This window comes from Heptranchias perlo, chromosome 6 (genome assembly GCF_035084215.1).
Source record: "Heptranchias perlo isolate sHepPer1 chromosome 6, sHepPer1.hap1, whole genome shotgun sequence".
Taxonomy (NCBI): domain Eukaryota; kingdom Metazoa; phylum Chordata; class Chondrichthyes; order Hexanchiformes; family Hexanchidae; genus Heptranchias; species Heptranchias perlo.
Genome location: NC_090330.1, coordinates 17,863,671 through 17,878,540, shown reverse-complemented (window position 1 = coordinate 17,878,540; position 14,870 = coordinate 17,863,671). Strand labels below are relative to the sequence as shown.

The 14,870-nt window shown below is 43.2% G+C and overlaps 1 protein-coding gene across 1 annotated transcript in view; it reads left to right on the top strand.

Moving 5' to 3' along the window:
* LOC137322793 (rho guanine nucleotide exchange factor 17-like) overlaps positions 1-14,870 on the top strand; it is a 395,934-nt gene that overhangs the window by 321,916 nt on the left and 59,148 nt on the right. The window contains exons 6-9 of the mRNA XM_067985863.1: positions 5,979-6,173; positions 7,230-7,280; positions 10,039-10,148; positions 11,052-11,137. Of these exons, the coding sequence (XP_067841964.1) occupies positions 5,979-6,173; positions 7,230-7,280; positions 10,039-10,148; positions 11,052-11,137 (442 nt within the window). The remainder of the gene's footprint in view (positions 1-5,978; positions 6,174-7,229; positions 7,281-10,038; positions 10,149-11,051; positions 11,138-14,870) is intronic.

The window sequence follows — 14,870 nt, the reverse complement described above, 5'->3', positions numbered from 1 at the left end:
TTGCAATGGTGCATGTTGGTCAGACTAGATTTAACGGTATTGCATGGGAGGTATCATTTTCAAAATACTCTCGGTACTTTGCAATGGGTTCTTATTTTAATTCAATTACCCAATTCTTCCATTCATCTAACAAATACACAGTGGTTTGGTTACACAGAGAGGTATTAAAGTTTTAGGGGTAGAGTTTCCGCTTTGGGTGTAATGGAAATTGCGCCTAAAATGCGCTTGAAATTGTGCTGGTTGGGTTAGGCTTCAAGTTTCTGATTAAATTCATTTGCATAATCACAAAAGTAAAATCTTCCATGAACCAGCGCAAGTGGGCAGCGTAATCATTTATTTTTTTCTCTCCCTTTAAAAAGTATTCCTTGATGTATTCAAGAGTGGTAACATGGTGCAGTTTTATTAATACAGCTGAAAATGGGTTTATCACCAAAAATAAGCATTTTTGATATGAGTGTCCAGTTCTCCACCTCTGAGTAATCCGATTTAAAATCACTGAAACTGATTTTAAAAAACGATACTGATCCATTTGATAGTTTAATTGGTGTACACTAGTCAGTTTCTTAGCAAATTAAATATTTTTTGATCTGAAAAAACTCTTAAAATGTGCCTACATTAGGCCTGTGCCCCTAAGAAGAGCCTTCCCGAACCAGTGCAATTGGTGGAATCTCGCAATTCTGACCTGGGGGGGGTGTGGCCAGTTTTGTGGGTGGGGCCTGATTGGAGCAAATTGAATCTTGAACCAGTGTAAAAGATCGCGGAAAACACGAGTGTGAGTGGTTTTGGGCGTGACTCACGTTTAAAATTCCCCGATCTTTTGCGCTGGTTCGGCCGATTCCGCCCAGATTGTACTGATATTACTGGCAGAAACTCAACCCCTTAAAATGTTGGGTGCACTAGCTGATCAAATGTTGATAAGTCACCACATTGTTTAGCAGCAATCGCCAAAACAAATAAAATGTTAGGAGAGTATAAGCAGATCCACTGCAAGGAGGTTGTCACAAGGATAAATACAGATGAGGGAGGTCATACAGCCCACCTAGCTCATCTTTGCATAGAAACCTAGGTTTACCCCCATCCCATTACAGCGTCTAAGTCCCTCTTGAATGATTCCAGATTTTTTTTTGAATAACACAGTCTGACTGTATAGGGCAGCAATGTGGTTTTACACTTGCTATCTTGTAGTACCTTCTCCAGCTATTGGGAAAGATATAATGGTGAAAAACAAAGTCACAAGAGTGACTCCAAACAATTGCATGCATGAGCTTATGTACACGCATCAGTTTTCCCTGTTTTGCTGGCTGATGTGGAATTTGCCTCACAGTGTTTCTACAGCACCAGGGCCCTGAGGCATTATTATAGAACTACATTTTGAAGTGGTTCTGCAAAATAAACCTGCCATCACAGTGTTGTGTCTCGTTTTGTTATTCGCACTGCTGAAACTATTTAGGGGCATTGAAAAGAGTTCCAAGAAGGGGGACCGAGATAGTACGAGGTTTTTGGTAAACATGCTGTGAAGATAGGTTAAGGGAATTGCAGCTGCTCTAATCAGAACAATGAATACGAGGAAGGGATATGATGCAGTTTTTTAAAACAGTGCCGGACTCAGTGAGGTGAGTGTGAAAAAAATCCTTTGTCCTGAAACAGGAGAGGATAGAGGCTTGATTATTAGCAAACGAAAGCATCATTTATTTGAATGTTGTGGACTGACACTTCACACTTCAAGCTGTTAACTTATCAAACTGATCGCCATTTAGTGCAATGAATATGGATTCAGAGAAAGCTTTCTCAAAAGAATTAAATAAATTTAAAACAGAAATAGACAGTTTCCTAGAAGTAAAGGGAATTAGGGGTTACGGGGAGCGGGCAGGAAATTGGACATGAATTTAGATTTGAGGTTAGGATCAGATCAGCCATGATCTTATTGAATGGCGGAGCAGGCTCGAGGGGCCGATTGGCCTACTCCTGCTCCTATTTCTTATGTTCTTCTGTTCTTATTAGTCGCATTTCTGATCCAACAGTGAGAAGAAGGTTACAGGTTTAGTGCCGAGGCAGTGGGGAGACATAAAAATGGCCTGAGCAGCACCTAGCTGACGGTATGCTTGATGGACTGAATGGCCTCTTCTGGTTTTCTCGGAACTAAAATGTGCCGGGACAATCTCCACTAAGGAGTAAAAAGGAAGCCACTTCATCATGTATAATCAGTGCACTAGGAAACTCTCCACATATATTCCCAAAATAATCAACTCTGATGTGATACAGAGTTTTGTGGCTGGATTTTCCATACAGTAAAATTCTGCTCGAGACACTAATTGCACAGTTTAGTGCTCAGCTGTGGATGTTTCAGGTGACTGATTGTGTAGATTATTTACAAAGTGGTGGGGAACATTTATTCCACTTATTGCCACCCTTAATAAATTCTTACAGTTGGCTCTGCCACTAAGCAGTTTAGCAAGATTTCTATTTGGCCTGAACTTTTCTTGAATTGTAGCCACAAAGGCTGGAGTAAGATTATTTAACATACAGTACATGCCCTTGTAAAAATAGCAGACAGAGTGTCTTGGATCTGACATGTGGATAGAGGTCATTTGTTTGAAAAAAAATTTAAAAGATTATAACAGCGTACAGATAAATGTTTATTTTACTCACTGTGCCGGACTATTAAATTCAATTAAATTTCTGATGTAGTGTCCTCGGTAAATCTGCTTTGAATGACCTGTTTATTTTTTAGGTTATTCAGTTCTTTGTTCGACCTTTAATGTCTTTTCTTTTCCAATAGTGTATACCCGTGCTTTTAAAATACCTTGAAAGACTACCTTGAACGCTGTAATTATTATTACTTTACTGCATTCCTGTTTTATTCCTAACGCCTTTTAATTTTATTGCATTTGTTGCCCATCTTCTCACCATTTTCTCCTGCTGTAAGTGGGACAGTCAGAGCAATGGTAGTCTCTATGACAGCCATCAATATTGGTCCAAAAATGGGTATGCCAGTAATTCTGCTCCAGAATGAGATACATTTCTTCTATTTCTCGCTGCATTCGGTAGAATGCACTAGTTCAGTAAAGTAAACTGAGGCAAGCTCTGCAGTTGTGAGAGTTGATCTTCTCATTGAATCGAAGGATATAGTTTGGAATGACAGTGAGTCCTGAGACTACTCTCTCAACAAAAGCAATTAAGCTGAAGGGGATGAGGAGCCCTGGAACAGGGACCCCTTTCAAATGAAGTTGTGAGATGGAGTGCGAGGCTTCCCTGATTTTGGGATGTTTTACCAAACCAAGGTAAATAGGATGAGGGATGGAGAGCCCAAATTTGAGATGAAGTTTTGATCTTATGGCCACCTGCCAGTCTAGCATTTTTGCCTTCTGGGCAGTGCCGGGCATCCAAGCAAAGGCGAGTAAGCTGGAGAGGCAGTCCTGCGGGAGTAAAACTCCTTCTCAAACCTGAGGGAAGTAAACTTAAGTGGCAGGCAGCCCTGAAACTGAGACTGAATCAAGCTTGGAGTGATATGCACTCCTGGAATTAGCATTACATTAGCCTGAGCAAACAAGTTGCAACAGCAAGCACCCTCAATCAAACTACAACAAGCTTTGGGACAGGCAACCCTCTGGTTATGAACGATGTCCTCCTGCCACATAGACTACTGGACATATCCTGTCTAATATCTTGTACATGAGTATTATTCAGTGCTAAGTTACAGAGATGAAGGAAGCTAATTAAGACTAAAACTTTCTGTGTTTGATAAGTAACATAGTAAAAAAATTAAAGGCAATAATTTTTTTGTTGCCCCTTGTAATGCGATTTTAACCAGTGTACATGAAAGAAAGACTTGCATTTCTATAGTGCCTTTCACGACCTCAGGACATCCCAAAGCACTTTACAGCCAATGGAGTACTTTTGAAGTGTAGTCACTGTTGTAATGTAGGAAACACTGCAGCCAATTTGCACACAGCAAGGTCCCACAAACAGCAATGTGATAATAACCAGATAATCTTTTTTTAATGATGTTGGTTGATATTGGCCAGGACACCGGAGACATGGAACAAGTCAGATTAGAATAAGGATAATCAAAAAGAAAGATACTGATTATTTAATAACTGTATTAAAACCCACAATAATACATCTATCCAAGACTAACTGTCCATTATTTTTTACAAAACACATTCCATCAACCTAGTAAAACCATCTGAGCCGTATGAATGCTCTTCCGAGTATACCAAATGATCTGTTTTATCATAGTAAAGTTTAGGGCATTGAAAGCAAACACAGGCAAGTTTAGAAATATTAATAGCATTAATAAATCTACACACCAATATTTGTTCTCCTTTACAACTACAGTATACAAGGACTTTATGAAGGTAAGTCTGTGCAAACAGCAGCCTAAGACTATCTGAGACTGAACAGCCATAATGCTGGATGCTGACCCCAATGGCTGTCCAAATTCAGGCCCCATGTAGTCGGCCAAGTTAAATACCAGTGAAAAATGGGCTACGGACACTGTTCTTTTTACTAAAGCCAGTATAGGAGACAACAATCCTACTTGGCCACAAAAAGCCAGAACCTAGCATCTACATGTATGATAAATCATGTTTCCTCTTCCCTTGTTTCACTCACAAATATTTCACAATTTCAGAATTGTTTCTCTTCCTTTGGGCCTCCCCCCAATTTTATCCTGTCGGAGTGTAGTTCCTCAGAGCTGGAAACACCTCTGCTACGTTACCCAAATAGCCAGTGTGAGCTAGGGGAGTGAGTATTGGCAAGCTGTTCAACTATGGCAGGTATCACAGAAGAATCTAATACTACATTTGCCTATGTTCTGGCAGAGTCCCGCAACAGAAATCAAGAGCAGAAACCCAGGCCATTATTTTTTTCTCTGCTTTCTAGTGTTGGATTCTGAGGCCAACTATTATTATCTGCACCACATTGCTGGCTGAGATCAAGAGATCAAGTCAGGACCCTTCCTGATCTCAATGGTTCAATATCGTAATAGGTGAAACATTTATCAACTGGGCATTGGACAATTTCAGTCTGTAATTAGGTTTTATTTTAATGGCAAGCAGTTATAATGAAGCTATTCATCTGGCAAGTTTAGTTGCAAGATAAGAGCGCTGCTTTTATTATATTCTGATTGTCTAGCAACATTGCAGCACACAAAAAAACCCCAGCAAGAACACAGTTCCAGTAACAGTGAGTCTGTGAGATGCAAACCTTAATCTTTACTGGAGTGTAGCCTATTGCTCAAAACGTCAACATTTTGACAAAGACTCATTACAAATTTGCAGTTTTCAGCTAAACTGAGCTACGCTGTGTTAAGCATTTTAAGTTAATTAATAACCTGGGGAGTTTAATTTAATTGTGCAGGACCTCACTACCAACTCAAGTCCAGGAGGAATTTGTTCTTTTCAACCTGTTAACCAGGGTTGAGCATCAAATCCAAAATCTGACTTAATCTGAAATTAGGGAATTTGAAAGAATCTAAAATTCCTTCATTTGGATTGATGCCAATTTTATGACGTAAGAGATTCAAAATTACTGTTAGCAACATTGGTGGTCAAATGCTAAACTTGTTTGTATGGTGTACTGCACTAGAACAGCAGATGAAAGATTATCATACGAATGCATTGACCATTTATCCACTAATAATGGCAACTTCCTCTCGCACATGTTCATTATCATATTATTTCCCAGGCTATTGGTTATGTACTTCATTCAGGCTTGGCAGCAATATTTTCTTCAGCATTGTAAAACCCCTTCTTATGTTGCCCTATTTGAACTCTAATTTGAATATTGAAATCCAAACCCGAATTGGAATTTGCCCCATTTCTTTCACCTCACATTAACTATCTTAAGCAGTTTACGGGGATCTGCAAGAAAAGATACAGCTGAAGCTATCAGTCTCAAGATTATCCAGGTAAGTCAGACAGATGGTGGCTTCTAAATGACTAACCAGTGAACTCGTGTTGTTTTCTGCGTGGCAGGATCTATTGAAGCACACTCCTGACGATCACCCAGATCACCCCTGCCTGCTCGCAGCACAGCGTTACATTAAGTTGCTAGCTGAAAGGATAAACAAGGGAAAGAAGAATGCGGAGGAGGCGGAGAAAGAGGCTCGCATCCTGCAAGAGATAGAATCCCACATAGAAGGCATGGTGGACGTGCGTATACATGAAGAGGTGCAACTATTATAAACTTCTACAATCAAATAGTCAACACTGTGAACCGAATTAATGTTTGGCAGGCCGATGCAACACTAACATCTTACAATGATTCCCAATATTCTCTGGTTTACACAAATTACATGAAGTAGAGTCTCCTATGGTCATTTCTGCTCTGCTTCAGTTTTGGGCAATTCCATAAATTGGAATTCATGGCCTCTCACCATCAGCGATCCATCTGTGCATAGTTGAGATTTGTCAGTTAGATATGTCACCCAAAAGGTGAAATCATAGATTTGGGAAAATATGTAAAGGTCGATTTTCAACTTGCCGCCCGGGCATAAAGCTGGTGTTGTGCATTGGCCGCCCATTATGGAAACTGCCTGATTCTCATTTCCATCAAAATGAAAACCAGGCTGTTTCTACCATGGGCGTTTGATACGCAGTGCTAGCTTTATGCCCGGGTGGCCAGTTGAAAATCTACCCTGTAAAGTTGCCATTATTAATATGACGCGGACCCATATTCCCAACACAGCCTTGGCAGGCATCTGCACACAAGTTTCCCTTTGATGGCAAGTTCCCAATTTTGGGCTGGTCGTCAGGTGAGATGTCGAGCTTTGATGGGAGAAATGAAAAATCAGAAGACAACTTGCTCCTCGTCTCTGAAATTAATCTTAAAGTAGACAAAAATATGTCTGTCCTTTTGGTCGTTCAAAATTAGGGATGCTGTTACTATGGTAATAATTTAGGCCAATACCATAGCAATATTAGAGACAGATGGTTCAGATAAAAAATAACTAATAAAAACATTAACCTGATGTCTCAAATAGGATTTTTTCATGAACGGAAAAATTATTTGATGCCCACTGCCTCTATTAATTGTGAAGTCTGTATATTGCTATGACCTAAGCTCTCTTAGTTGCTACCACGTGTCTCCTGTCTCCTGACCTCTTGAGAGAGCCAGTGACCCTTTCATTGTGTTTTATTGTAATTGCTATTATATGTATGTCACTTTTTCCACTGTACCTGATTTCTCAGTGGTGTAATACTGTATTTTCTTATCTTCTTCTATAGCTCCTGGTTCCTCACAGAAAATTCTTAAGGCAGGAGATGGTGATTGAAGTGGTAAGAACTTTTCACAATTTTTCTTATTCAAAATTCTTATCTTTAACAGTCTTAACACAAGGAACATCTGAAGGAAAAGAACCTCAATGCGATTGATTTTTTAAAGGGGAGGTAAATTCACTAGCTGGGACCGTCTTGGATGGGGCAGGAGAGTTCTGTGTAGAGTAATGAAGAATGTAGATGATGGTCAAATTAATATTTAGCGGAATAATGTGATAGAATCATAGAATGGTTAAAGCACAGAAGGAGGCCATTCAGCCCATCGAGCCCGTGCCGGCTCTGTGTAAGAGCAATCCAGTTAGTCCCATTCCCCCGTTCTTTCCCCATAGTCCTGCAAAATTTTCCCTTCAAGTATTTATCCAATTCCTATTTGAAAGCCACGATTGAATCTGCTTCCACCACCCTTTCAGGCAGCGCATTCCAGATCATAACTACTTGCTGCGTAAAAATGTTTTTCCTCATGGCGCCTTTGGCTCTTTTGCTGATCACCTTCTCTCGGTGTCCTGGAGTTGGGAGGCCTCGCTCTCCACGTTACTCCTCCCGATGTCCCAGAGTTGGGAGACCTCGCTCTCTGCGTCACTTCTCCCAGTGTCCCAGAGTTGGGAGACCTCGCTCTCCACGTTACTCCTCCCGATGTCCCAGAGTTGGGAGACCTCGCTCTCTGCGTCACTTCTCCCAGTGTCCCAGAGTTGGGAGACCTCGCTCTCTGCGTCACTTCTCCCAGTGTCCCAGAGTTGGGAGACCTCGCTCTCCACGTTACTCCTCCCGATGTCCCAGAGTTGGGAGACCTCGCTCTCTGCGTCACTTCTCCCAGTGTCCCAGAGTTGGGAGACCTCGCTCTCCACGTTACTCCTCCCGATGTCCCAGAGTTGGGAGACCTCGCTCTCTGCGTCACTTCTCCCAGTGTCCCAGAGTTGGGAGACCTCGCTCTCTGCGTCACTTCTCCCAGTGTCCCAGAGTTGGGAGATCTTGCTCTCTGCGTCACTTCTCCCGGTGTCCCAGAGTTGGGAGACCTCGCTCTCTGCGTCACTTCTCCCAGTGTCCCAGAGTTGGAGGACCTCGCTCTCCGCTTCACTTCTCCCAGTGTCCCAGAGTTGGGGGACCTCGTGTTCTAAAATAATATTTGTTGTTTGGGTCCCTATCTCTATTTCTCTCTTTCCTTAGCTGTCGCACTCTTGCCTCTGAAGCAGAAGGTGATACAAATCAGGTATAGGCTGACACTTCATTGCAGTACTGAGGGAGGGTGTTGCATTGTCAGAGATATTGCCCTTCAGATGAGACATTAAGCCAAAGACCTGTCAGACTCTGGTTCAGGTGGACTTTAAAGACCCACAGCACTACTTGAAGAAGAGAGGCAATTCTCACAGTGTCCTGACCAATATTCTTCCCTCAACCAAGACCACCTGAAATAGATTAACTGATCATTCATCTCATTGCTGTTTGTGGGACATTTCTGTGTGCAAAATGGCTACCGCATTTGCTTACATTATAGTAGTGACTGCACTTCAAAGTAATTGTATGTGAAGTTTTTTAGAAAGATGTGATAAGACACCATGTGATAAATTTCACTTTGGGCATGGGCGGAAAACTGGCAGTTACAGATTGGCTCCCCATTATACACCCTACCCCATCTTCCTCTCAAACCTTTCCCTTGACAATTCAGCCAACAGTGATAATGACCCCGATATTTACGGGGAAGCAGGGACGGTGCAGGGGAGCACGGGGGAAACCCAGCCAGGCCAGGGACGCAGAGGTCCTGCCGAATTTAACGGCAGGACCTCATTCTAATTTTTTTCTTCCATTTCCTACACGGCAGCCGGCCAAATTGACAGGCTGGCCGTCCGCTGGGCATAAAACCAGTGGCAGGAGGCTACAGGCGGGGGCTGTTGGGAATCGCGGGGCAAGCCAGAGATCAGGGGTTGGGGGGGGAGTCGGCCACGATCGCAGGGCAGGCCGGAGATCGGGGGTTGGGGGGGGGTCACCAACGCAGCAGAGGCTAGAGAGGGGCCCCAAGTTCGGCAGAAGGGAGGCCGAAGGTTTGCTTGAGGGGCTGGGGAAGCATTCCTGCTCCTCCTGACCTACATGGAGTGCTTTAAAAAGCACTAACCTTCTGGAGCCGGCAGCTCTCGCCTCCCTTTTGCTGCCGGGTTTCCTGAGCCCTGGGAAACCTGGCCAGAGGCCATTAAATTTAAATCAGGCTACCAATTGCACTGTGGGAGCCTGATTTAAATATGTTAATGAAGTGCGCTGCCTCTCCAAGACTGGACACACGTATGGCTCGCATCCCGCCACCGTAAAAACAGCAGCGGGCCTGTACACAGCGGGTTGGGGACGCGTTGCCCATCTATTAGGATTTAACCCCTTCTCCCACCACCCCGGACCTCCTTCCGCTCGTCGGGGGGTGGGGGGGGGTTAATATCGAGGCCAGTGAACTTGCTTATTTCCCTCAGTCTGTAGCCATGGCAAACGTTAACATTTCAAAGAGAGAGTGCTCTCACCACCAAACAATCTTTGACCTAATTTCTAAGTACACTGGCATCAATAAAAGAAGGCCGGATCCTGTGCGGATGGATCTGGTCAGTTACATTGATTGGTGACCCACTTGTCACAGCGACAAAGATATTTCCTTATAGATACAACTATTTGAAACCATCGTGAAATCAAATTTATCCTAAAGTCATATCAAATATGACACAGAAATCTTCTTACTTGTCACACTGACATGTTTCTACCTTTTGTCATTTTTTTTCATGTGCAGAAAACAGTAAGCAGCAAGAAGGAACGTTCGCTCTTTCTGTTTACAGATCTTTTGATTTGCACTACTTTGAAACGTAAAACAGGCTCTCTACGGCGGAGTTCTATGAGCCTGTGAGTATGCAGACTCTCTTGAGTACAAACCGTTTACTTGTAGAGTGAGTGTGTTTTTCCTTTCGTTGCTTTAAAGGAACTCTGGGGTAGATTTTCAGCTGGCTGCCCGAGTGTAAAATTGGTGCTGCAGATCTGCCGCCATTATAGAAACCACCTGGTTTTCATTTCCATTGATTTCACAAGAACGGATTTGTCCAACTGTTTTTCTTCCATTTGATGACGTAAACCTCACTGAAATACATTATCTTGTTGCTTCTTATTAGCCAATTTCCACATTTTTTCTTGCAGCCAGGGGATTTTTAAAAAAAAAATAGTTTTGCAATAATATAAATGTCAGCCCACACATCACGCCTATGACATTGTTAGGCTTTCATCAGTGTGCAAGCCTGTGCATCACAGCACTCAAGGAACATGGACCTGTGGGACCAGCATTGGTCTATCTGGTGCTTCTGCATTTGTCCAATTGCTTGTTAATTACGAAGGCAATGCCCGGGCGCCGAGTTCCAAGTGCTCTGGTAAAAAAGTGTTCTGAGTCCTCACTTGGGCTGACGTACCTCGCCTGGCACTGACCAGTGTGTATCAGAAAATCACAGGAGTGCTGCCTGCGATTTTCTTACATGCGCTGGCAGTAGGCAAAGACTTAGAAAACTACCCTATCATCCGATCTCTGGTCATCTTGTGGTGAGTGTCTAGGGCTGATTCTCCAAGTATGTAATGCCCGTGACTTCCGACATGCACAGCTGGTTGAGAGGTTCTCCTGGTAACAGCTTGTACTTTAAAATCAGCCCTTATCCATGGTAATGGTGTTCTAGACGACATCAGAGCACCGTTATCTGCACCGTTACCTCCATCTTTATTCATATTCTTAGTTTTCACCTTCGTTGACTGTTTTCATTCTAATAGATATACAGCTGGGAATGTGATTGACACTGCAAGCAAGTACAAGTTCCTCTGGAAACTGCCTCTGGAAGATTTGGATATTGTAAAAGGTCTGTGAAATGTTGCAGTATTATTTGCCAATAACATATCCTTCTAATACATAATTCTTATTTCTAAACAGGACTGTGAGTTAAAAAGTTTCTTTTTTTTTCTTTTCTCAACCCCTGGGAGACTTAAAGATGGGGAGCCAAAACATGCCCGAGATAAATAGTCTAAGAAGGAGAAGACAGACGTAGGGAGAGAGAGCGGACAGCCAGGCCAGCTTTTATTTCTCTTCCAAAAAATACATTTGTAATTCTGCTTTAAGGGAATGCACAATTCAGCAGGGCAAGGGTTCACCAATTGGCTCCTGAGATTCTCAAAGGATTCAGCAGCCATTTTGAGTTTCCAATCTGCTTGAACCATCAGGGAAACAGTGCGAAGCTGCACATGCATACATACTGTAGACCACACCAAACAACACTTGCTTAGCATACCTAATACTCAAATATAAAATAAACAGGAGAATTTTGTAACCTAATGAAGAGAAAGTACAATATTTTTCAGTAAAACTAGTTGATCTCTTGTGGCATTGCACACCGCTATTGGACAATATGATCTCTCTCGTTACTGACTCTGCTGTTTATGTGTTGCTGTTTCTCTGTCTCTCCCCTCTGCTTCTGTATCTTTTTCTCATTTTTCTCCTCTCTGCCTAACTATTCTTTCTGTTTCTTTCTCTCCTTTCCTGCTTCTCTCTCCATCTTTTTCTTCTTTTCTTTCCTTTCGGACAGAAGGTGGTGGGTGGCATGGCGGGGACAGGAGCCACCAACAGTTGCAGGCTGCAATTGAGGTGGAGATTGCAAGGTTCCCTTCTCATTTCCTTCTGCTTTCACTCATGCTTTTCCCCCATTCATACCACAATGCGGTACTGAGGGAGTGCTACACTGTTGGAGGTACCGTCTTTTGGATGAGATGTTAAACCGAGGCCCATCTGCTCTCTCAGGTGGACGTAAAAGATCCCACAGTAGTATTTGAAAAAGAGCAGGGGAGTTCTCCCGGTCTCCTGGCCAAAAGTTATCCTTCAATCAACACCTAAAACAAATGATCAAGTCATTTATTTCATTGCTGTTTATGGGAGCTTGCTGCACGCAAATTGGCTGCCTTGTTTCCTGTATCATAACAGTGACTACACTTCAAAAATACTTAATTGGTTGTAAAGCACTTTGGAACATCCTGAGGTCGCGAAAGCTCTATATAAATGCAAGTATTTCCTCGCTCTCATCAAGTTCCTTACTCCTTCACTTTCCCATTACCTCCTTCCATCACTAACCTTAACTCTTCCCGTTTGAACTATCCATTTATTCCTGCCCACCCCAATGGATCAGCCAGAATTGCGCCCTCCCGAACATCAGGAATTTCAGCTTCGTTATCTCTAGGTTGAAGATGGCAAATTTCTCATGAATTGTATTATAGTTTCAAACTGTACTAAAACTTTTGCAAAGGATAGTGGGTTCATTATTGATTTTAAAGCTGAACTCTGACCCTATGAACCAAGTACTGAGTAACACTGGAATACCTCTCAGCAGGCTTTGTGTCACTGGGAAACTCATACTTGCATCATGACATACAAATTATTTTTTTTTTCAAAAAATATACTTTATTCATAAAATTTGCAACAATACGTACAATACAGTTGTCATAAGTCATTCCAAACCTACACAATATAGATGATGCAATTTGCAGGTTGCATCAAGCACAGTTCAATGAACACATTGGACATAATTACAGTTCATGACAGTCTAGGGTGCCTCATTGCATCACAATCAATACAGGTGATTCATTACAGATTCATTACAGGTACATTACATTTCATTACATCAATTTAAATTTTACATTCTGCCCGAGGGGTTTTTCCCTGATTTCAGCCCCTCGGTATACAATGGCGGGAAGGCTCTAAACGGTTGCCTTTCCCCACAGAGCCTTTGTGGCGGCCGCACCCATCCTCAGTGCGTCCCTGAGCACGTAGTCCTGGACCTTGGAATGTGCCAGTCTGCAACACTCGGCCGAGGACAGCTCCTTGCACTGGAAGACCAGCAAGTTTCGGGCAGACCAAAGGGCGTCTTTCACTGAGTCGATGGTCTTCCAGCAGCAGTTAGAACATAAGAACATAAGAAATAGGAGCAGGAGTAGGCCAATCGGCCCCTCGAGCCTGCTCCGCCATTCAATAAGACCGTGGCTGATCTGGTCCTAACCTCAAATCTAAAATCATGTCCAATTTCCTGCCCGCTCCCCGTAACCCCTAATTCCCTTTACTTCTAGGAAACTGTCTATTTCTGTTTTAAATTTATTTAATGATGTAGCTTCCACAGCTTCCTGGGGCAGCAAATTCCACAGACCTACCACCCTCTGAGTGAAGAAGTTTCTCCTCATCTCAGTTTTGAAAGAGCAGCCCCTTATTCTAAGATTATGCCCCCTCGTTCTAGTTTCACCCATCCTTGGGAACATCCTTACCGCATCCACCCGATCAAGCCCCTTCACAATCTTATATGTTTCAATAAGATCGCCTCTCATTCTTCTGAACTCCAATGAGTAGAGTCCCAATCTACTCAACCTCTCCTCATATGTCCGCCCCCTCATCCCCGGGATTAACCGAGTGAACCTTCTTTGTACTGCCTCGAGAGCAAGTATGTCTTTTCTTAAGTATGGACACCAAAACTGTATGCAGTATTCCAGGTGCGGTCTCACTAATACCTTATATAACTGCAGCAATACCTCCCTGTTTTTATATTCTATCCCCCTAGCAATAAAAGCCAACATTCCGTTGGCCTTCTTGATCACCTGCTGCACCTGCATACTAACCTTTTGATTTTCTTGCACTCGGACCCCCAGATCCCTTTGTACTGCAGTACTTTCCAGTTTCTCGCCATTGAGATAATAACTTGCTCTCCGATTTTTCCTGCCAAAGTGCATAACCTCACATTTTCCAACATTGTATTGCATCTGCCAAATCTCCGCCCACTCACCCAGCCTGTCTATATCCCCTTGTAGGTTTTTTATGTCCTCCTCACTCTCTACTTTCCCTCCCATCTTTGTATCATCTGCAAACTTTGATATGTTACACTCGGTCCCCTCCTCCAAATCGTTAATATAGATTGTAAAGAGTTGGGGACCCAGCACCGACCCCTGCGGAACACCACTGGCTACTGGTTGCCAGTCCGAGAATGTATCATTTATCCCAACCCTCTGCTTCCTGTTAGATAACCAATCCTCCACCCACGCCAGAATATTACCACCAATCCAGTGATTCTTTATCTTGAGCAATAATCTTTTATGTGGCACCTTGTCGAATGCCTTCTGGAAGTCCAAATACACTACATCCACTGGTTCCCCTTTATCCACTCTGTACGTTATATCCTCAAAGAACTCAAGCAAATATGTCAGACATGACTTCCCCTTCGTAAAGCCATGCTGACTTTGTCCTATTAAATTATGTTTATCCAAGTGTCCGTCTCAGTGTGCATCCCCGGGAACAGCCCGTAGAGCACAGAATCCTGTGTTACGGAACTGCTCGGGACGAACCTGGACAGATACCACTGCATCTCTCTCCAGACCTTCTTTGCAAAGGCACATTCCAGAAGGAGATGGGTAGTGGTCTCGTCTCCACCGCAGCCTCCTCGGGGACAGCACGGGGTGGCGCTGAGAGTCCGAGACTGCATGAAGGATCTGACGGGAAGGGCCCTTCTCACCACCAGCCAAGCTAGGTCTTGGTGCTTGTTTGAAAGCTCTGGCGATGAGGCGTTCTGC